The sequence below is a fragment of the Schistocerca americana genome, chromosome 1 (assembly GCF_021461395.2).
Source record: "Schistocerca americana isolate TAMUIC-IGC-003095 chromosome 1, iqSchAmer2.1, whole genome shotgun sequence".
Lineage (NCBI taxonomy): Eukaryota > Metazoa > Arthropoda > Insecta > Orthoptera > Acrididae > Schistocerca > Schistocerca americana.
In genome coordinates, this window is record NC_060119.1 from 236,442,163 (window position 1) to 236,466,692 (window position 24,530).

Consider the following 24,530-nt stretch of genomic DNA (forward strand, 5'->3'; position numbering starts at 1 on the left):
CCATTGGTCAGCCTATGCAATCAGAGTTAAACAAGCACCTATCAGTTACATTCAGACTTCAATTCAAGAAGAATGTAAAAACTCAGAATTAAACATGAAATGAAGAAAAAAAAAAAAAAGAGGAAGAGAAAGCACAGATGAGTTTTTCCCTACTCAAGAGACTTCTTGGAAATGAGACATAAATTAAACAATCGAAAATATAGGATGGAATAATGACAATATTATGAGTTACAGATAGTGTGAGCTGCATTTCTCGTGTGTGTGTTTGAGGGGGGGTGTCTAACTTTTATGAAGGCCATGCCGGCTGAAAGCTCGCTTGTTTGACTGTGTTTTTGTTGTGCCTGTCTGCGATTCAACTTCTCCACTATGTGGTGAGTAGCAATCTATCCTCCTCACAATACTGAGAGATAAATTATGATCATTTAAGACTTTAACTTTAAACTGAAAAAACTTACACATACTATAAGGAAAATGAGGATGTACAGGTAGATGATTTCCACAAAAAATGTCAAACATTATTTCAGCACTTACCGAGACCATTTAAAAACTCTTTTTTTCTTGAGATTACTTTAGAACTTGTGTAAAGTTAAAACAATTTCCCAGGTTGCCTATGATTAATCGAAATGCTGAGTTAATATTTTGAAATTACATTTGTATACCATGAAAGCCCAAATAAAAATTTGCAGTTCTATAATAAGAGGAACCTTGAGGCTAGAAACAGACGTCAAATACTTTCTACAATGAAAAGGACATTTCACTTTCTGACCTAAGTAAAGGTAAAAAGGAGAATAAATCTTTTATCCTAAATGACTATAATGGTAGCACTGTGCACTTGCAGGCTTCCTCAATAATTAAAAAAAAGAAAAAAGAATCTGTCACCTTCCCTCATCATCTTTAATCAATTTCCCTGTAGTGTTTAATATTTTTGTATCTTTATAACAACATGTCCCCAACTTTTCCACTTTATTTTTATAAATTTATCTTTCTTTTCCATTTCACATTTTTTATGGTATCCTTAACAGTTTCTTCAAAGTACTTGCATTTTTTATCACCTTTTCCTTCAGTGTCTCTCCGGTTTTTCCTCTACTGCTTCCTTTCAGTTCTTAATTGCACTATTCATTTCATGTCAAATTTCTGTTCCTCCTAATACGTTTTTACTTCTTAATCAGCACTCCTACCATCTTTAGTTTAAATCTGGTGCAGTGCTTACCAATGTACTATCTCTGACCTCTCTCTTACACCTCCCTCTTCAGATTCATTTCCCCTAGCCCTCATAACTGGTGGGTCTCCCAAATCTTTTCCTGTTTTCCTTCTTGAGGAGGGAACTGACAGTTCCCAAAGCTACAAATACTTACTTGTTTCTACTTTTAAATGTGTCTAAAAACTGGAATTTCGCCTCCTAAAGGTAAGCACTGGTGCCCACTCTGATTCCTCATAATTTTACAATTCCTTAAATACTGCAGTTATAACGTTGAAGATCAACAAGCACTTTTAGTTTCAGGATAAACAATATGGAGAACAGTGCCAGTGGGGCTCTGAACTGTATAGCATATGTAAAATGGGAAAGGAAATAAAGGAACAACTAAGTTACATTTGAATTAGCAGATACAATTTCTAAACTTACTGACACTCCTGCTGTATATATAAACATACAGTACAGGCATCATGAAGATCACATTTTATTTGTGCATTACACAAACAATGCATAGACATACAATATGAAGTCTTTACCATTATATATTATTTGTGTTCTACTCATGAGAAGTCTCAATAAAACAGATTACTACCATTTTTGGCTTGACGTCTCTTTGACAGGATGACCATCAGGAGACTACATTTCTACATGAACAATTAATTATACTATGATTTGATTACATTTAAAATGATAAAAGGTACACTCTTGAATATGTGCTTCGGATAAAGTAATTTTAAATAAAAAGAGATTAAGGGCTATTTGGTTAAACCAGTTGCACAATGGCTGTGATATGTGAGAGGTCACTTGATACCACTGGTACCAGATATTATACCTTTTGTCTGTCCATCTATAGCCACTTATAAAAACATAAAACAAAAGTTACATTTTCAACAAAGACATCAACATGTGACGTATAATCATTCTTTGCTGAGGACCCATCACATTTATGCTAGATTCTATTAAGCATCCCCTCCATACACATATTTTCAATCAATAATGAGCAAGTACAATTATAAAGTATTTTGTTTTCTATTTTAAATCATTAATGGTTAAAATATCTATTTTTCATTATTCAGGAATAATTATATGTTGCCTATATTTTAAAACATATAGTGTGTTTCAATAATACAAACTGAACACGTGACAAACACACAAATGGGATATATTACATATTTATATGCCTAATCAATCATTCTTTTTAAGCAATTACACCCATTGAATAAAAAATGCATCAGTAAAAAACTGTGAGCTGTAATTCAATCTCTACCTTCTGTCCCTTTCACTTTGTCACACTTTTTTCACTGAGTTTACTATCTTTGTTTTACTCAATCGCTGACTAAGTGGTACGTTGCTCTCTGAATCACTTGAATCACAACTCGAACTAGATGATAGGTCCTCACTTGGTTCTTCTTTGATCACTTTGTTGTTAACACTGATCTTCAATTTCTGAAAGTGAGTATTTAATTTTAGCTTGAGAAATTCCCTTACTTTTTACATAAAATATTTATAAATAGCATTCAGCAAAATTAAATTATCTCAGTTTTATGTTCCACTAGCTTCCCATTCTTGCAGCAAAAATGTAACATATCATGTAAGGAAGTCTTTCATACATGAATCTACATTTACATAATATTTATATAAATGAGTTTTCAGAAAAAGTGGGTAAGTTATCAGAAGTCTTGAGACAATAAAATACTTCAAAGAGAAACAACACCAACACTTCGCAAGAATGTCATCTACATAAGATGGTTCCAACAAAAACTTTCCCAAGTACAATAAAATCCAAGCTTTCTTTGTTCTTCCTGAAAATTTGCCTCACACTTGTGAAAGAACACATACCTTTTATATTTAATTCATGGCATACTTGAGGGGTGACTGCTACTTTTGCAAAACAGGAGGTACTGAATTCAATCTGTAACCTTCAACAAATTACATGCAATGTCTTAAATTTATTTCAGTTAGAATGACTATTCGCAGATCACTGCAAACATCTGAACCTTCAATCCTGTAAAAGGATTGGTGCAAGGGGAAAGAGCATATATTCCACACAACTATGCAACATTCCCAAAATATTAAATGAATTGCACCATGTTGTTTTCTCTCATGGTACAACTTCAGCTCTGAAAGTATAATTAAATACTGACAACTGCTACATTCAACTTAAGCTTCTTTCCCAATGAAAAGATGCAAGCAAATACTGCACAACGGCCTAACAGAACACAGTCTGCAATGTAACAGCAGTTACATGAACTACTTGATTCACTATTTGAATTGTCTTTATGCTCCCTCCACAACTTGGACTTCAGAATACTCTACACGGTGTATGTGATACACAAACTCCTGAATTTTTTTCTTATTAACACTTCCTTGTCACATCTCTCTGCTCTTTCCATTTGTTCTTACTATGGTCCCCTTTATCTCTTTTAGCACTCTTTTCCCCACCCTGTCCTCATTTTGCCTATGTTTCATTTTCCTGATAACCTTTCCAATTGTATCAGCTCAGCGACTGACCTATCTACTTCTCAAGACACCATAATCTTGTATCCAAGTTGTGAAGAACTTCTCAGTTACAAGTTCAGTATATACCCCTTTCCTTTTCCTCCCAAATCGTGGATTTTTTTAGGGGTGCTATAGCAACTGAGGTCATAAGTGCCCACGTCATAACCTTAGAATACTAATAAGAAAAAGAAGTTAAGCCCAATTGACAGAAGGAAAGAGAGTTAAAAACAAGCACTTTCTCTTAGAGAAAGGTGCACAAAACATGCCACAGAGACAGTGGAAGTCTGAAACCAGATTAAATGTCCTTTTCCGTATTGCTACAATGGATAAAAAGTAAAACGCAGCCACCAGCCCACACATAGTTAACTAAAACGGCCAATAATTCGGACGGCAAACATACACTAGAACATAAGTGGTTAAAAAAGGGCATTCAGTCAGCAAATGGCAAACCATCAAAGGTTGAAGACAACAAGCACAAAGTGGCGTGGGATCACCACTCAACAAATGGCAATGGCTAAAAAGACAGTGCCCAATACACAACCTAGTTAAAATGATCTCCTTGTGGCTAAATGTCGACAGGAGGTTGGCCAAGCTGCTGGGAGAGGTTTAACTTCCCTGAGCTTGTTCCCATGAAAAGAAGACCAGTGGTGATGCCAAAGTGACATCATCTGCTTACAGACGGAAACACAGAGAGCATCTGAAGGACTGGAAGAGAGAGCAGGCAGATGTAGAAGGACTGCAGCCTTGACAACAGCATCAGCAGCCTCATATTCCATCACACTGACGTGACTGGGAAACAACATGAACATCACAGTGGATTCCTCAACAGTGAGAAAGTGGAAGCTTGGACCCATTGCACTGTGGGATAGACTATGCACAGCAGACAGAGGCTCTGGAGAGCACAGAGACTCGGAGGATTTGACACAATTAAAAAGCCTGTGTTGCTGGATGTCCCAGACGGCCAGATAGAGGGTGCAGAGCTCTGTTGTAAATATTTAGTAGTGTTCTGGAAGCCTATACAGAAATTTGTTGGTGCCAATGACAAAGGCACACCCAACATCAATATCAGTCTCACAATCATCAGCGTACATGAAGGTGTTATCGCTAAAGTGCAAGTGAAGGCCAAGAAACTTACAGCGGTAGACTGAATCCGGGATAGTTTCCTTGAGAAGTGAATGAAGTCATGATGAATACGGACCACCAAACGAAGACAAGGCAGTGAAGGGTTCACACCCATTAGGAACATGGCAGGAGCAGCAGACAAAAGCAAACTCCAGGTGGCAACAGAGAAGAATGGCATGGCCCATACTGGCGGTTCAAGAGAGTCATCAAGAAAGAGGGCAAAGGATGGGTGCATGGCAGACAAATGGCATGTGTATCCGCTGAGAAGAACATCATGCCAATGTAACTGATAGTTCAACAGCATCTGCAGACTCTCAACCGGGTTAGTGTAAAAGACGCCTATGGCTGCGATGGTGGATTGTATTAATACAGCGTAATATGAGCAGAAATGCAGATGAAAAAATAGAACACCCATAGTCTAGTATTGAGCAGACAAGGGACTGGTACAAATGGAGGAGGGTAGTCCGATCTGTTCCCCAGAAAGTACCACTTAGTATACATAGGACACTGAGGGACCAGATCCAGTGTGGACCAAGTAAAACATGTGGGAGGACCAAGGAAGTTTTCTATCAAGCATGAGCTTCATGAATTTCATAGCTTCGTGAACGGAAGAGTAACAGGCCCAAGATGTTAAGAAAGTGGAAGAAACCCAATGCGCTGCCAAAAATTCATACAAACAGTTTTGTCCGTGGAAAAGCAAAAGCCACTGTTGATGCTCCATGCGTAAAGATGACTAAGACATCGCTGAAGACACCGCTCAGGAGAGAAGTCAATTGAAAACTGCAATAGATGGCAAAATCATCAACGAAAAAGAAGCCGGAGATGCTGGACAATTGGGATGAAATGAGAGCATGGTCTAGCTCTCTCATAGTAAAAAATAGTAAAGACGGCATTGTAGCATTCATGATTCTGAGAGGCGAAGGGCATCAGCAAAGCCTCCTCCACTCATTTCCAAAGGAGGAGGGCAGGGTGATTGTGGAGCTCAAAATCTCAACAAAATAGCAGCCCAAAGCATTGGAGATAGCCAAGAGTCCACGATGACATCACCTGCTACAATCAGGCTGGAAATTAAGAGTCTGGACCTTGGCTCAGAAAGCTGACAGTGGTTGTCCCACATGACAGAAGAGGGAGTGAAACTGTTAAAAGAACTAGTAAATGAAAACCAGCTAGCTTTTTTGCAGTGCCAAAGAATGTATGACACTAGCACACAACTGTTTACATCAAATACAGTTCACTTCGTATAATGACAGTTGAAAACGCAGAGAACATGTTTCCAATGTGTGAATTGCATTGTGGCGTGCCTCAGTCCACCAGGAGACCAGGACACAGTATGGTAAAGATGAAGTGGGAGGTATGGAATATTCTGCAGCAGTAAGGATAATCTTTGTTAGGTACTCTTCCTCGTCATCACAACTGGGGAAATAGTCAGTACAAGTCGCCAGGGAGCAATAAAGCCTCTAATTAGCCTTAAAAAGCCGCCAATTGGGTTTACACTCAGATGGGGTAGGAGTCATCAAACGGATAACGCACGGGAAATGGTCGCTTGAGCACGTGTCAGAGAGAACAGGTAAGCGGGGCAGTGCAGGATGAGAGGTCCAAATGGGAATATGTGTGCGTAGAGTCTGGAAAGAATATGGGTGCTCCATGTTAAGGCAGATGAGGTTGAGTTGATTGAGATGTTCAGCCTAAATAGCACCTCTCTGATACTTTCTGAAGAGCCCCAAAGATGATGTGCATGTTAAAATCACCGAAAAGCAGAAAGTGGTAAGGGAGTTGACTAATAAGCTGGAGGAAATCTGCCCTGGTGACAGTGAAGACAGGAGCATGTAGCCGTTACAAAGAAAAATGGTAAAGCGAGGAAGGAAAATGTAGACTGCAACAGCTTGCAGCCAGGTGTTCAGTCAGGTGGTTTGGCTATGGATGTCATCCCCATGAGATGGAATGCCGTTTTCTGGGGGAAGGTCAAAGCGGACCAGACCGAAATGCAATTCTGTATCTTGAAGGTGGAAAATAATCAGACATTGTGATTCCAAGAGCAGCCGGAATTCCTCCTTGTTTGATCTAACGCCGCACACATTCCATTGGAGAAGAGTCATAATGGAGAATGGGGGGAAGGGAACAAATATAGGTTAGTCACCTCAGTGGCCACAGATTGGCAGCCTTCGAAGACCCAATGCCACAGGGCACAGAGGCTGGAGGCTCTTGTTCCATGATATCTACAAAGGCTTTGGTATTGTCCCTGGGTTGACCTGCGAATTTCAGGGCAGAAAAACTGTAGGTGCTTTGCACTGGCGAAATGAAGGTTAGCCGGGTGAGGGTATCATGCGGCAACACTATTGAAGAGGATCTCCTAGCCGGGGAAGGAGAAGACTGTTTGCCTTTATTTGATTTCATAGGGATTTATGGTTGGCAGACAAAGTCTCAGATGGTTGTTGGCTGGAGGGGACATAAAGAGTTCTCGCAGGAATATTCCTTTTGTCCTTCCCAGCCTGCCAGTTGTGCAGCAGGTGGTTTTGTCACCGGGGACAAACATTTGGTGGCTTGTTGCACAGCTGTACGAGGAGATGAGGATGCTACCGTGATACTAGACGATTTTACAAATGAAGTGCTGAATTGGAGGTTACAAGTCTGAGTGCCACGACGTTCGTGGAGTGAGGCACAGCAAGAATGTAGCAACTACTGTATGGTGAAATGCAAGGCTTGGAATTATCCAACAACTTGCGGACAACACGTTAAGGTACTTTTTCCTTCACCCAGATCTCCTAGATGGCTCACTCATCGAGATACAAGGGACATTCAAGCATTACAACTGATAAAGCAGGGAGACAGAGGCAGGCGATCGCCCTGGAGTGCATCCCTACCACAAGTAACACATAACAAGTAACACATTGTGTTTCAACACAACGCGTAAGTGTGGTTGTAACACTGACACTGGTAGCAAAGCATTGGGTTTGAAATGTACGGCAAGACCGTAATGACGCTGTAGTCTGCTCTGATCTTCATTGGAAGCACTAGTCCAATAAACTTCAAAAAAAGAGTGCGTGTAAGCTATAAGGTGCATCAACTTTCTTCATTACCCAATGGACTGCATTGATGCCTGATCAGAGAGGTAATTTGGATTTCTTTCTTGGTCAGACCATCAAGCAGCCATGTCTAAATAACTCCATGTGAAGAATTCAGCATTTGACAGGCCTTGACATGAACAGAATAGCCATGGAGGAGTGAAGCTGTAAGCAGTTGTTAGGCTTGAAAATCACCATTGGTCTCCAGAAGCAAAGTCCCATTATGTAAGCAAGAGCAGGATTTCACAGGGCCTGCAATTGCACCGACACCTTCCGAGTAATAAATAGATTAACCATAGCAAAAGACTGACCTTTCCCTGATATTTCCCCGATTTCCAGACAAGTTTAAGCATTTTTCCCTGACAAATTTTGTGATCTCAAAGGTGAGTAAAAACATAAGTTGACAAAAAATAATGTAGGTACATCTGTATTTCTAAACGTGTGAGCAAAAATCTTAAGTACTAACATCAACATCTTTTGTAATGAACTGTACTTAGATGGAGAAAGCAAGCCAAAAGATATATGTGTTTCATTAAGATAACTGTTGTTATTTTATTTCAATAAAACGAAACGCATTTGGTGACAAAAATATGCATTTCCTTGAAATCGCAAGACAGAATTAAAATACCTTTACTGATTTTAGAAATAAACTCAGAGAAAAGTAGGCCTCTTGAAAGAAATGTATAAGGCAGGGAAGATTTGTGTAAACCAACACTATAGGTGACCACCAATAAAATGTTGGTTTACTATGTTCATTATTGTCTGTTATTACCCACTGTGTTATGTCTGTCATTTTACTGGTATTGTGTTTCCGCATGGTTAGCTGAGTGGTAACGTGTTTCAGACATGTCCGAAAGAACAGATACCATCTTAGTATATATATAGTTAGGCTCACCGGCCACTTGACCATCTTATTCTTCCGTGCGAACGCACAAACAGTGCCCGAACTCTTACGGGAATCGGCAACGCGCCGCGAGTAGTGAGTATAATGGGCGGGGGCACTACGAATGTAGTGCGGGACAATACGTTGAGAATGTGGGTTTCGCGGGAGGCGTGCCAGAGATAAATCCCTGAGTCGCGCTGTCCTCTGTGTCCTCGGTGCTCAGATGGATAGAGCGTCTGCCTTGTAAGCAGGAGATCCCGGGTTCGAGACCTGGTCGGGGCACACATTTTCATCTGTCCCCGTTGACGTATGTCAATGCCTGTAAGCAGCTAAGGGTGTTCATTTCATTGTAAAAAAATGTTTATTTAACACATTAGAGCTTCATTGCTATAAATTGTTTAACAGTGTAGAATTTATACAATAGTAAAATCTGTTTTATTTCGTCTTTCATTTCAAATTTTTGGTATGACTGATTTCTTGTAGCTAGGTGATTGTAGATATTGATTCCTATGGACTTTACTTTGTTTTCACATAATTTTGCATTGGTTGTAATAAATTACATTTGTTATACAGAAGGCTACTGACATTTCTGTGAAACAAGATAATTTATATATACAGAGGGTGAGAAATAATGGTGCACTTGGCGTTCGGCATGCGTTCCTCATCCAAATTCAAGACAAAAGGAACTAAATTGACAGTTGTAAAGATAATATTCGGAGTACCACAGGGAAGAGTGATAGGATCATTGCTGTTCATAATACATACAAATGATTTAGTAGAAAGTGTCAGATGTTCCTTAAGGCTATTTGCAGATGATGCAGTTGTTTATACCAAAGTAGCAACACCAGAGTAAGAATGTGCAGAACAACCGCTGGCCGTGGTGGCCGTGTGGTTCTAGGCGCTCAAGTCCGGATCCGCGCTGTTGCTACGGTTGCAGGTTCGAATCCTGCCTCGGGCATGGGTGTATGTGATGTCCATAGGTTAGTTAGGTTTAAGTAGTTCTAAGTTCTAGGGGACTGATGACCACAGTAGTTGAGTCCCATAGTGCTCGGAGCCATTTGAACCATTTCGCAGAACAACCTGCAGAGAATTGATGAATGGTGCATACTCCGGCAGTCGACCCCGAACGTAAATAAATGTAACATATTGCGCATGCATAGGAAAAGAAATCCGCTACTGTACAGCTACACTATTGATGAGAAACAGCTGGAGACAGTGTCTGCCGTAAAATATGTAGGCATAACTATCCTGAGCGACCTTAAGTGGGATGACCGTAAAGAACAGGTAGTGGGAAAAGCAGATACAAGATTCAGATCCATCGGAAGAATCTTACGGAAATGTAACTCACCCACGAAGGAAGTGGTTTATAAAGTGCTTGTTTGCGCAATTCATGAGTATTGTTTATCTATCTGTGATCCCTATCAGGTGGAACTGATAGAAGAGAGAGAGGAGATCCAATGAAGAGCGGTGCATTTCGTCACGAGATCGTTTAGCTGGCGAGAGAGCATAACAGAGATGCTAAACAGACTCCACTGGCAGACTGGCAGACGTTACAAGAGAAACACTGTGCATCACAGAAAGATTTACTACTGAAATTTCGGGACAGCACTTTTCAGGAGGAGTCAGACAACATATTACTTCCCCCCATATACATCTCGTGTATTGACCACGAGGAAAAAAATTCAAGAAATTAGAGCCAATACAGAGGCTTACCAACAATCATTCTTCCCACACAGTATTCGCGATTGGAACAGGGTTGGAGGGATCAGATAGTGGTACCGAAAGTACCCTCCGCCACACACCATTAGGTGGCTTGTGGAGTATGATGTAGATGTAGATGAGAAGTGTATCTAGCCAAACCTAATCCCACCAATAGGTGTAATAGAAATGTTATTTTAAAAACAAAGCTCTGGCAATGTTGTAACTCTGTGCAGCACAACCAAGAACAGGTAGCATAAACTCTGTACTATGCTGGAGCTGTCCCATTAGCTCAATGACACAAGGTAATGCCACAGAAACAGATACACAGACTCACACTTCATTCAAATAGCTACACACATTCAGTCAAAACCTGTGATGGTGCACCATCATGCTGTAACCACAGCTGTCATCAATCAAAGTGGAATGTTTTCTAATATGTCAAGCAGAATATTGCAAAGCAATGTACAATACAGGGGTGAATTCAACTTATCCAGCAATAGGTAAGGGTGCAAAAGCAATCCTCCCACTATTCCGGCCCACACATTTATGTCAAAGCATGCCTGGAAGCCACAGCCATGGGTGACATGTGGGTAGTGTTCTGACCAAAAATGACTGCTGCAGAGGCTGAAAATACCTTCTACATCTACATCTACATCCATACTCCGCAAGCCACCTAACGGTGTGTGGCGGAGGGTACCCTGAGTACCTCTACCGGTTATCCCTTCTATTCCAGTCTCGTACTGTTCCTGGAAAGAAGGACTGTCGGTATGCTTCTGTGTGGGCTCTCAATCTCTCTGATTTTATCCTCATGGTCTCTTCGCGAGATATATGTAGGAGGGAGCAATATACTGCTTGACTCTTCGGTGAAGGTATGTTCTCGAAACTTTAACAAAAGCCCGTACCGAGCAACTGAGTGTCTCTCCTGCACAGTCTTCCACTGGAGTTTATCTATCATCTCTGTAACGCTTTCGCAATTACTGAATGATCCTGTAACGAAGTGCGCTGCTCTCCGTTGGATCTTCTCTATCTCTTCTATCAACCCTATCTGGTACGGATCCCACACTGCTGAGCAGTATTCAAGCAGTGGGCGAACAAGTGTACTGTAACCTACTTCCTTTGTTTTCGGATTGCATTTCCTTAGGATTCTTCCAATGAATCTCAGTCTGGCATCTGCTTTACCGACAGTCAACTTTATATGATCATTCCATTTTAAATCACTCCTAATGCGTACTCCCAGATAATTTATGGAATTAACTGCTTCCAGTTGCTGACCTGCTATTTTGTAGCTAAATGATAAGGCATCTATCTTTCTATGTATTCGCAGCACATTACACTTGTCTACATTGAGATTGAATTGCCATTCCCTGCACCATGCGTCAATTCGCTGCAGATCCTCCTGCATTTCAGTACAATTTTCCATTGTTACAACCTCTCGATACACCACAGCATCATCTGCAAAAAACCTCAGTGAACTTCCGATGTCATCCACAAGGTCATTTATGTATACTGTGAATAGCAACGGTCCTATGACACTCTCCTGCGGCACACCTGAAATCACTCTTACTCCGGAAGACTTCTCTCCATTGAGAATGACATGCTGCATTCTGTTATCTAGGAACTCTTCAATCCAATCACACAATTGGTCTGACAGTCCATATGCTCTTCCTTTGTTCATTAAATGACTGTGGGAAACTGTATCGAACGCCTTGTGGAAGTCAAGAAACACGGCATCTACCTGTGAACCGGTGTCTATGGCCCTTCGAGTCTTGTGGACAAATAGCGCGAGCTGGGTTTCACAAGACCGTCTTTTTCGAAACCCATGCTGATTCCTACAGAGTAGATTTCTAGTCTCCAGAAAAGTCATTATACTCGAACATAATACGTGTTCCTCATTATACTCAAACACAATACATGTTCCTTCATGAGTGAGGCTAGATTTGTTAGTCGATATCACATTATTTATAAAATGTTCGTTATTTTCTACTTGGTGCAAAAGCCATTCACAAAGCTGTACTCATCAAATGCAATCTTCTGGCCGCTGGTGTTGAATTAATGTGTGATGATGTGGAAGCAATGTGTCTAGTCCTGGGACGACCTCTGTCCACTACGTGTGGATGAGGATTACCGGATTCCTGAAGGTGTTGCTCCAGATGGCAAAACATACTCTTATCAGGATGGTGCCTTTGAAGGTACTGTGCAGCATACACACAAGCAGCAGCAGCTTGGTTATCGGATGCGCCCGGCACCAAGATCATATTGGTGTAGTGCTCTGTTTCACTAGTACACGAGCTTCACCAAAATCAATCTGTTTGCCTCACTCATCCTGGTGTTCTGCTGCCGCTGACTCCGTGTGCTGTTTTCGTCGGGTGTATCTTTCGTGTTCAGATATCTGGGTGCTGATGGGTTGCCCCGCCTCACCTACATACACTAATCCACATTCACACCTGATTTCATAAACTTCAGCAGCATGTAGTTTGTCAACTGCATCTTTCATTGCGCAAAGAACATCTTTCATTCTGTTGCTGCTTCAGAAAATCGGCTTGATGGCCGCTCAACGGAGAATTTTGCCCACCCGTTCAGTGACACCTTGAACATATGGTAATAGAGCAATGTTTTGTGCTTCTTCTACTCTCCTTTCATTCTTTGTTGCCATAGTTTTATCTATTTTTCCCATCCCACAACCACTGGCACCAAAAATGGACTTTAGTTTTGTAGTTCACCCTTCAGATGTTCCTTATCACTGATCCTATGAGCTCTCTTGGTTAAAGTGTGCAGAGTGGATTTCTTCTGTGAAGGGTGATGATGAGAGAAGGCATGTAGATACGTGTCAGTACTCGCTGGCTTCCTATATACTCTTATGACCCATTTTACCATCAGACGTTCTGTAAACTTGTAAACATGTCAAGAAATGGCAGCACCTCAATCTTTTCTATCTCCATAATGAATTGGATTCTGTGTGCTGCTGGTGAGGTGTTGGTGCAACTTTTGTAGCTCTTCCTCTCCATTTGGCCAGATAATGGCGTCATTAATATATTGGAGCCAACATTCTGGGCATAATGGTGCGGACTGGAGAGCTGTTTCCTCAAATGCTTCCGTGAAGATGTCTGCTGCAATAGGCGAGTGAAGGGAGCCTGTAGCTACACCACCTGTCCATCCATAGAACTGCCCTTTCCTCCTGAAATAGGTGGTTTTTTAACAGTTGCACAGTAGCTCGCAGATATAGGGTGTCATGCATTCCTCTAAAATGCTCATGGTGTCTTGTACTGCCACATTTGTGAATATAGACATCACATCAAAGCTAACCATCAAGTTTGTGGCTGATATACACTTTTCTTTTAAAAGTTCTACAAAATGGGTGGAGTCCTTAACATACAAATTTGTGTGGCTCACCAAAAGTCAGAGATTTGGAGCCATTTCATTGCTGGACTGTACATCGGTGAATTAATGGTACTCACAAACGGTCATAAAGGAGAGGTCTCTTTATGGACCTTCGGTTTATTGACTGTGACAATGGCCGCGGAAGCCTAAGTTTATAATTGATAGGACCAGTTATGGTTGTGCACTATGCAGTTAGTAGACACATGCTTGCAGTTTAATGGATCTCACTGTCATGTGATAGGCTACTGTCATGTAACAAAATGATGTCTTGCTTATAAATGTAAAAAATGAACCTGGTGTGCGCCTATACTTAGTGCTTACTGCTGTAATTTAGAAATGGTGTGCGTTTAAGAACTATTTCCCCATAAAATCAGACCATGTCTTCATCAGTTGTATCTCTTACTGATTACAGTAATAAACCTATTTTACAAAGCTTTTTCAGAAACAACTCTATATGCAAGTTCAAGTCTAGTGTATCACTGACATTCAGTTCAAAAAGTTGGTTTTCTGCACCATACAATTGTTATTTCCACCAATTTTTGTTTTAATCAGTCAACTGCTTGTCTCAAATCAAAATTGTGTATGAGAATTATTTTCCTAGGCTATTTCTTGTAGTATGACCTCATCGTCTCTTGTCAATATATCTGTACTGACTGCAAATTATAGAGAACTAGTTTTGGGGATGTGCTGTGGAAATCTAGCTGATTGTGAACAGTGTAAAGAGGACAGGACCAAGAACAGAGCACTGCGGGAAACCACATGTTGTACTGAGTGTATTTGAGTCCAAGAATGTAGCTTCCTTGTTGTTGTTGTTGTTGTTGTTGTGGTGGTCTTCCGTCCTGAGACTGGTTTGATGCAGCTCTCCATGCTACCCTATCCTGTGCAAGCTTCTTCATCTCCCAGTACTTGCTGTAACCTACATCCTTCTGAATCTGCTTAGTGTATTCATCTCTTGGTCTCCCTCTACGATTTTTACCCTCCACGCTGCCCTCCAATGCAAAATTTGTGATCCCTTGATGCCTCAGAACATGTCCTACCAACCGATCCATTCTCCTAGTCAAGTTGTGCCACAAGCTCCTCTTCTCCCCAATTCTATTCAATACCTCCTCATTAGTTATGTGATCTACCCATCTAATCTTCAGCATTCTTCTGTAGCACCACATTTTGAAAGCTTCTATTCTCTTCTTGTCTAAACCATTTATCATCCACGTTTCACTTCCATACACTCCATACAAATACTTTCAGAAACGACTTCCTGACACTTAAAATCTATACTCGATGTTAACAAATTTCTCTTCTTCCGAAATGCTTTCCTTGCCATTGCCAGTCTACATTTTATATCTTCTCTACTTCGATCATCATCAGTTATTTTGCTCCCCAAATAGCAAAACTCCTTTACTACTTTAAGTGTCTCATTTCCTAATCTACTTCCCTCAGCATCACCAGACTTAATTCGACTACATTCCATTATCCTCATTTTGCTTTTGTTAACGTTCATCTTATATGCTTCTTTCAAGACACAGTCCATTCCGTTCAACTGCTCTTCCAAGTCCTTTGCTGTCTCTGACAGAATTACAATGTCATCGGCAAACCTCAAAGTTTTTATTTCTTCTCCATGGATTTCAATACCTACTGCAAATTTTTCTTTTGTTTCCTTTACTGCTTGTTCAATATACAGATTGAATAACATTGGGGAGAGGCTACAACCCTGTTTCACTCCCTTCCCAACCACTGCTTCCCTTTCATGCCCCTCGACTCTTATTACTGCCATCCGGTTTCTGTACAAATTGCAAATAGCCTTTCGCTCCCTGTATTTTACCCCTGCCACCCTCAGAATTTGAAAGAGAGTATTCCAGTCAACATTGTCAAAAGCTTTCTCTTAGTCTACAAATGCTAGAAACGAAGGTTTGCCTTTCCTTAATCTATCTTCTAATATAAGTGTAGGGTCTGTATTGCCTCAGTTGTTCCAATATTTCTACGGAATCCAAACTGATCTTCCCCGAGATCGGCTTCTACTAGTTTTTCCATTCGTTTGTAAAGAATTCGCATTGGTATTTTGCAGCTGTGACTTATTAAGCTGATAGTTAAGTAATTTTCACATCTGTCAACACCTGCTTTCTTTGGGATTGGAATTATTATATTCTTCTTGAAGTCTGTGGGTATTTCGCCTGTCTCATACATCTTGCTCACCAGATGGTAGAGTTTTGTCAGGACTGGCTCTCCCAAGGCGGCCAGTAGTTCTAATGGAATGTTGTCTACTGCCGGGGCATTGTTTCGACTCAGGTCTTTCAGTGCTCTGTCAAACTCTTCAAGGAGTATCCTATCTCCCATTTCATCTTCATCTACATCCCCTTCCATTTCCATAATATTGTCCTCAAGTACATCGCCCTTGTATAGACCCTCTATATACTCCTTCCACCTTTCTGCTTTCCCTTCTTTGCTTAGTACTGGGTTTCCATCTGAGCTCTTGATATTCATACAAGTGGTTCTCTTCTCTCCAAAGGTCTCTTTAATTTTCCTGTAGGCAGTATCTATCTTACCCCTAGTGAGATAAACCTCTGCATCCTTACATTTGTCCTCTAGCCATCCCTGCTTAGCCATTTTGCACTTCCTGTCGATCTCAGTTTTGAGATGTTTGTATTCCTTTTTGCCTGCTTCATTTACTGCATTTTTATATTTTCTCCTTTCATCAATTAAATTCAATATTTCTTCTGTTACCCAAGGATTTCTACTAGCCCTCGTCTTTTTACCTACTTGATCCTCTGCTGCCTTCACTACTTCATCCCTCAGAGCTACCCATTCTTCTTCTACTGTACTTCTTTCCCCCATTCCTGTCAATTGTTCCCTTATGCTCTCCCTGACACTCTGTACAACCTCTGGTTCTTTCAGTTTATCCAGGTCCCATCTCCTTAAATTCCCACCTTTTTGCAGTTTCTTCAGTTTCAATCTGCAGTTCATAACCAATAAATTGTGGTCAGAGTCCACATCTGCCCCTGGAAATGTCTTACAATTTAAAACCTGGTTCCTAAATCTCTGTCTTACCATTATGTAATCTATCTGATACCTTCTAGTATCTCCAGGATTCTTCCATGTATACAACCTTCTTTTATGATTCTTGAACCCAGTGTTAGCTATGATTAAGTTATGCTCTGTGCAAAATTCTACCAGACGGCTTCCTTTTTCATTTCTTACCCCCAATCCATATTCACCTACTATGTTTTCTTCTCTCCCTTTTCCTACTCTCGAATTCCAGTCACCCATGACTATTAAAATTTTCATCTCCCTTCACTACCTGAATAATTTATTGTATCTCATCATACATTTCATCTATTTCTTCATCATCTGCATAGCTAGTTGGCAAATAAACTTGTACTACTGTAGTAGGCATGGGCTTCGTGTCTATCTTGGCCACAGGATCCTTAGAGATCCTGATTTCAAGAAACTGTCTGCTATTTTCTGGTGGTTCCTAAACCATTTGTGAGCAGCATCTCCAGCTTCGTATGTCTCAAGATTTTTAAAGAGTCTAGTACATCTAAAACACAGGTGGGCAACCTGAGGCCCAAGGGCCAGATCCGGTCGGCGATTAATTTCAATCTGGCCTCTGGACAATACTCGCGGGAGAGAACAAGGTGCTCTCACACTGTACTCCGCCCGGAATGCATTTTCAGGTATTCCTGCCAACGCACGGCTAGGTTCGGCACAGGTTTCCACCTCACGATGCAAACCAGTGGAAGTCTTGCGTAAGGACTTCGTCAGACAGAACGCAGCCTGGTGACACATCTCAAGCTGTGGCAGATGGCCAGTGTTTGCACGGCAAGAGACACCACAGAGGCAAGAGCTGGCCTCAGCGACTGACTGTTACTACGTCAGCTGTCACTGTGGAAGTGGCTGATACCTCATTAGCACCTTGCATGTGTAGCATAGTACAGAGATGCCTCCAATTGCTGCTGCACCACAGCAGTCGAGTGTGCATGTTATTTATGACCTACATATGTGCTACACTTTGATAGAGAGTAAATACTTGCTCTCTGTTGTCACTTTGCGTGCGAAGTTCTGTTTCTTAATTTCGTGCAAGTGCCTCTGTGCATTGAGTTTATTCACAAAATGTCTGGTGTTAAAAAGAAGAAAATTAGATGCTGGATGTCGTCAATTCCAGGAGAAATGGACTGAGGGTTACTTCTTCACGAAGTACAATAGTAAACCTGTTTTCTTGTTGTGTAGCGAACCATTATCTGTGGTGAAAGAATATAACAAGAAAAGGCACTTTTCTACGAAATGTACTGCTCAACAACAGCTTAATGCGCAACTGTGAGACGACAAAATTAAGTTACTAATTTCAAATCTGGACAAGCATAATTTGGTTAAAGCTACTTCCATACTAAGCAAAAACTTTAGAAAGTCAGTAAAGCCCTTTTCTGAAGGTGAATTCGTGAAGGAGTGCATCTTGGACATTGCAGATGTACGAGGGCTATCCACAAAGTACATTACGTTTTGGAATTAAAAATAAATAAAGTATTGGAAATTTTTTTTATTATATACAGATGAAAGCCACACTTAAATACTACTTTTCTACATAGTTGTCATTTAAATTAAGGCACTTATTGTAGCGATGGACGAGCTTGGAAATTCCTTCGTCGTAAAATTCGGCAGCCTGCGCCTTCAACCACGTGGTTACCTCTTCTTTTGGGACAGAAAAGGTGTGATTTTTGTGGAATTCCTGGAAAGAGGCACTACAATAAACTCTCAAAGGTATTGCCAGACTCTGCACAACCTCAGAAGAGCAATACAAAACAAGCACAGGGGAAAGTTGGGCTCAAAGATCTTGCTGATTCACGATAACGCCCGGGCCCACACGGCAAATGCCACTCGTGAAGTTCTCGAATCTTTTAAGTGGGAGTTGTTTCCTCATTCGCCGTACAGTGCCGACCTGGCACCGAGCGACTTCCACTTATTCCCAGCAATGAAGAAGTGGTTGGCTATGCTGCATTTTGATGACGACGCGCAACTTCAAGAAGAGGTAACCACGTGGTTGAAGGCGCAGGCGGCCGAATTTTACGACGAAGGAATTTCCAACCTCGTCCATCGCTACGATAAGTGCCTTAATTTAAATGGTAACTATGTAGAAAAGTAGTATTTAAGTGTGGCTTTCATCTGTATATAATAAAAAAAATTCCAATACTTTATTTATTTTTAATTCCAAAACGTAATGTACTTTGTGGATAGCCCTCGTACTACGTCCTGATAAAAAAAAGTGTTTGAACAAATAAGTTTGTCGCGAGGAACAGTTGTTTGACGAACTGAGATGGTGGCTGGTGACATTGAAAAAAAGTTTGTGTAATCGTGCTGCCACATTCAAACCATTTTCCACTGGTTTGGATGAGAGCACTAATTTGTCAGACCCAGCCCAATTAGCGATTTTTGTTCATGGCGTAGATGAGGACTTCAAAATAACAGAAGGATTATTAGCATTACAGCCAATAAAAGAAACCATTAGTAGTGAAGATATTTTTTGCGAAGTTGAAAAAAATCATCAAAACGTTCAGCCTGCAACGGACTCAACTCGCTGGAGTTTGTTCCGATGGAGCACCTGCGATGGTCGGTCCATGAAAGATTTTATCAACACATTAAATGAAAAATCTAGTGAACTTAGATAAGTTCGTACCGACTAAGGTCCAAAGCGAGGGGAAAGATCCACCGTGGTATAACAATCATGTACGAAAGGTACTACGGAAACAAAGAAAGCTTCATCATAGGTTTAAGAGTAGTCGAATCATAGCTGATAAGGAAAAGCTGAACGAAGCGAAAAAGAGCGTAAAGAGAGCAATGAGAGAAGCATTCAACGAATTCGAACATAAAACATTGGCAAACAATCTAAACAAGAACCCTAAAAAGTTTTGGTCATATGTAAAATCGGTAAGCGGATCTAAATCCCCTATTCAGTCACTCGTTGACCACGATGGCACCGAAACAGAGGACGACCGAAGAAAGGCAGAAATACTGAATTCAGTGTTCCGAAACTGTTTCACTGCGGAAAATCGTAACACGGTCCCTGACTTCAGCCGTCGCACGGACGCCAAAATGGAAAATATTGAAATAAACGATATCGGAATTGAAAAACAACTGCTATCACTTAGTAGCGGAAAAGCATCCGGACCAGACGAGATACCCTTAAGATTCTACAGTGATTATGCTAAAGAACTTGCCCCCTTTCTATCAGCAATTTATCGTAGATCGCTGGAAGAACGTAAAGTACCTAGCGACTGGAAGAAAGCGCAGGTCGTTCCCATTTTCAAGAAGGGTCATAAATCAGATGCGAATAATTATAGGCGTATTTCGCTTACGTCAATCTGTTGTAGAATAATGGAACATGTTTTGTGTTCTCGTATTATGACGTTCTTAGATAATACAAATCTCCTTCATCATAACCAACATGGATTCCGCAAACAGAGATCATGTGAAACTCAGCTCGCCCTATTTGCCCAAGAAATTCACAGTGCCGTAGACACTGGCGAGCAGATTGATGCCGTATTCCTGGACTTCAGGAAGGCATTTGATACGGTTCCGCACTTACGTTTAGTGAAAAAAATACGAGCTTACGGAATATCGGACCAGGTTTGTGATTGGATTCAGGATTTCCTAGAAGAAAGAACACAACATGTCATTCTTAACGGTTCAAAATCTGCAGATGTAGAGGTAATTTCGGGAGTACCGCAGGGAGCGTGATAGGACCTTTATTGTTTACAATATACATAAATGACTTAGTTGACAACATCGGTAGCTCCGTGAGGCTATTTGCAGATGACACGGTTGTCTACAAGAAAGTAGCAACATCAGAAGACTCGTACGTACTCCAGGAGGACCTGCAGAGGATTAATGCATGGTGCGACAGCTGGCAGCTTTCCCTAAACGTAGATAAATGTAATATAATGCGCATACATAGGGGCAGAAATCCATTCCAGTACGATTATGCCATAGGTGGTAAATCATTGGAAGCGGTAACGACCGTAAAATACTTAGGAGTTACTATCCGGAGCGATCTGAAGTGGAATGATCACATAAAACAAATAGTGGGAAAAGCAGGCGCCAGGTTGAGATTCATAGGAAGAATTCTAAGAAAATGTGACTCATCGACGAAAGAAGTAGCTTACAAAACGCTTGTTCGTCCGATTCTTGAGTATTGCTCATCAGTATGGGACCCTTACCAGGTTGGATTAATAGAAGAGAGAGACATGATCCAGCGAAAAGCAGCGCGATTCGTCATGGGGACATTTAGTCAGCGCGAGAGCGTTAAGGAGATGCTGAACAAGCTCCAGTGGCGGACACTTCAAGAAAGGCGTTACGCAATACGGAGAGGTTTATTATCGAAATTACGAGAGAGCACATTCCGGGAAGAGATGGGCAACATATTACTACCGCCCACATATATCTCGCGTAATGATCACAACGAAAAGATCCGAGAAATTAGAGCAAATACGGAGACTTACAAGCAGTCGTTCTTCCCACGCACAATTCGTGAATGGAACAGGGAAGGGGGGATCAGATAGTGGTACAATAAGTACCCTCCGCCACACACCGTAAGGTGGCTCGCGGAGTATAGATGTAGATGTAGATGTAGACGAAGAAAGTTTGACAATTCCTCACTGCACTATTCCCCAACAAAATTTGTGTGCTAAGTCAATTAAAATGAAACATTTCAAGGACGTGGTTACCACAAGCATCAATTTTTAAGTCCCACATACTAAAATCACCACCAGTTCAAACAGTATTTGGACAACTTATGCTCTGAATGTGAAAATTTAGCTTACCATTGCAAAATAAGAAAGCTGAGTATGGACAAAATACTAAAATGTTTTTATGATCTTCAACAAGAAATAGCAGATTTTATGGCTATCCAAGGGAAACCATTGGCTGAAATAAATGATCCCCAATGGATTTGTGATTTAGCATTTCTATTTGACATCACAGCTCAGTTAAATGACTTAAATTACAGACTCCAGAAACAAGGGCAGTTAATTCGCAAATTATGCAGCCATCTGAAAGCTTTTCAGACAAAGATGCACTTGTGGTAAATGCAGATGAGAGCTGGAAACTGTTACCACTTTCCTACAGTACATAACTCATGAAAATGTTGATTATGTTACTTATGCTGATGAGCTGAAATCCTTATTGGCACAATTTATCACAAGGTTTTCTGATTTCAGGACTATAGACAGCACGTTCGCTATATTTGCTAACCCAATGACTTGAGAGATAGAAAAGGCCCTGAAAGATCTTCAAATGGAATTTTTTGAACTTCACGAAGATTTGTCTTTAAACTCTAAATTTGAAGAAGTAAACCTGGTTAAATTTTATAAAACTTACTTGATTGAAGAGAAATATCTGCAGCTGAGATCATTTGCAAAAAGGAAAATTTGTCTTTTTGGAAGCACATACAGGTGTAACTTTTTTCTCTTATGAAAACAATTAAATGTAACAAACATACAAGGTTAACAGACGACAACCTGGAAATTACCTTAAGACTCATTATCAGTGACATAAAACCACATATCAACAATCTTGTGTTAAAAATTCGAACTCGGAGCTCACATTAATCTGCTGTTGGATAATCAATAATCAATAAACCACTGGAAATGAAATGATTGTATGGCATTGTTGGCCACAAGGCCCCATCCAAGGAGTTCGGCCCTTTTGCAAGCCCTTTTTAGGTGACACCACATCGGCAACTTGCGAGTCAATGATGATGAAGGACAAACAATACCCAGTCTCCTGCTAGGAATCAAACCAGGACCCCCTGCATGGTAGGCAATAAACCACTATAAATACATTTATTAAGTGTAACTTTTCAGCTTTCCTAATGGTTGATGCCAAAATTTGTGTGTTCAGTGTACTGGATGTAGACAAAGTTCCATGTTTCACATGGGTTTCTGTGCAATCACATGATCTTGAAAAATTTTATTTTGGATTATGAGTTATTACAATGAATTGTAAGGAACCAAGACTCAGAGTTCAAGTACAGCACGAAAATAAATACAATCATGTGAAGACGGGGTGCCGTGTATTGTCACAGTAACAGATGGCAAAATTCCGCCTTATTCACTGGGCAAGCTGCTGTCAAGCTAGGTGAGTTTCCTTTTGGCTGTATGGCCTAGTTTTTGTATGTCACAATGTATGATGATATTCATGTTCTCTTGAAAAGGTTAGGGGTGAGTCCAAATATATTTATTTGCAAACTTGCATGTCACAGATGTTTTCGAACTTGTGCATTACAGGCGCTGCTATCGTGTCACATGAGTACTGTCTTCTTCTTGACTGTACAGCCTGTAAAACCTCTTCTGTCATTGGTGTGAGCAGTTTTGGCCTTCTTCATGCAGAGTAAACAACATACAATTTGTGTGTACCATTTAGTAATGATACAAATTTCACATAGAAGTCAGAGGCCATCATACGTTCAATACTATTGTCAATACGTCAATATAATGATGATTGTGTGTGGGGCCATCCAAAATATTCTCAATATTACCAACACGTACTGAGCATGTGATGAAAATTATCATCAATTTCGCAAATCGCCATTCTGTTTATGTGTTTACAGTTCTTTCTTGTATAAACATTAGTCATTAATTCTTGTCTGTTGTCGACATATTAGAACACTGCAGCTGTTGAAATTGTGAGTAATTTATAATGAATTACCTGCAACCAGTTACTTCTATAGGAATTTATTTCTCCGTAACGACATTTCAAGATGCCTGGCATCCCATCTTCACATAGTTTCATTTATTTACATATCATGAGCATAGTTTCTTTACTAACAGTATTGCAAACTTTTCCAATTGAAGTTTTAAAGCAGCTTTTGTGAAAAGTCATAGATAATGACACATTGTTTACAATGGGCAAATAAATGAAAACATAAAGACTGGGTGAATATAAACTTACATATAACAATGTTATTTTTGAAATATAATTTGTTGGCATGGCTTGTTTGGAAAGGAGTGCCATTCATATCGGTCTGTTATCCCGAAAACATTAACATCACAGACCCATTACTTTTGGCTTTACATGTTAGAAGCATTGCTGTCATATCATGTGACAATGTGGCCTGCAAGCTGAAATATGTATGTGGATCCAGCCTGCGAGCCACCAAAGGTTGCCCATGTCTGGTCTAACATGTCAAATACTTTTTGCTGATGAAGGAATGTGTCTAATGCTCATTGCACGAGCTCTATTAAACCTCAGCTTTTGTCAAGAAACCATGGCCACCAGTAGTGGATGCTTTTTTTGTGTAACTGATGTTGTGAGGTTGGAATATTGTTTGTTTTTTATAAAGTACTACATTGTGACAGTAGCAGCAGATTCAAACATCTTGGTAAAGACATAAGACTTGCCGTGTCTGTGGATTTGTTTTTTTTTTTTCCACCTTCTGAAATAGTGGTATATTTATTACTGTTTCAAATTAGGCTGGATTTCATGTTCCTTCCTCAAACTACGGATTTTCAATATTGGAAAGAGCTTACTGAATGTACTGCAAACATTTCTGTAGTAAACAAACACATACTGTATCATGCTCATCAGAGTTTACATTTTTTCCTTACAATATTTTATGTTTCTGTAGCTATCAACAGAGATGTGAAACAGGTATTCAAAGGAGTATATGCTGTGGGAAGAGTGAGTCTAGCGTGATATTTGCCACAAT

The 24,530-nt window shown here is 40.4% G+C and overlaps 1 protein-coding gene across 1 annotated transcript in view; it reads right to left on the minus strand.

Moving 5' to 3' along the window:
* Positions 1 to 1,611: 1,611 nt before the first annotated feature.
* Positions 1,612 to 24,530, minus strand: part of LOC124621767 (zinc finger protein 236-like) — a 60,994-nt gene continuing 38,075 nt past the window's right edge. The window contains exon 6 of the mRNA XM_047147196.1: positions 1,612 to 2,641. Within this exon, the coding sequence (XP_047003152.1) occupies positions 2,483 to 2,641 (159 nt within the window). The 3' untranslated portion in view covers positions 1,612 to 2,482. The remainder of the gene's footprint in view (positions 2,642 to 24,530) is intronic.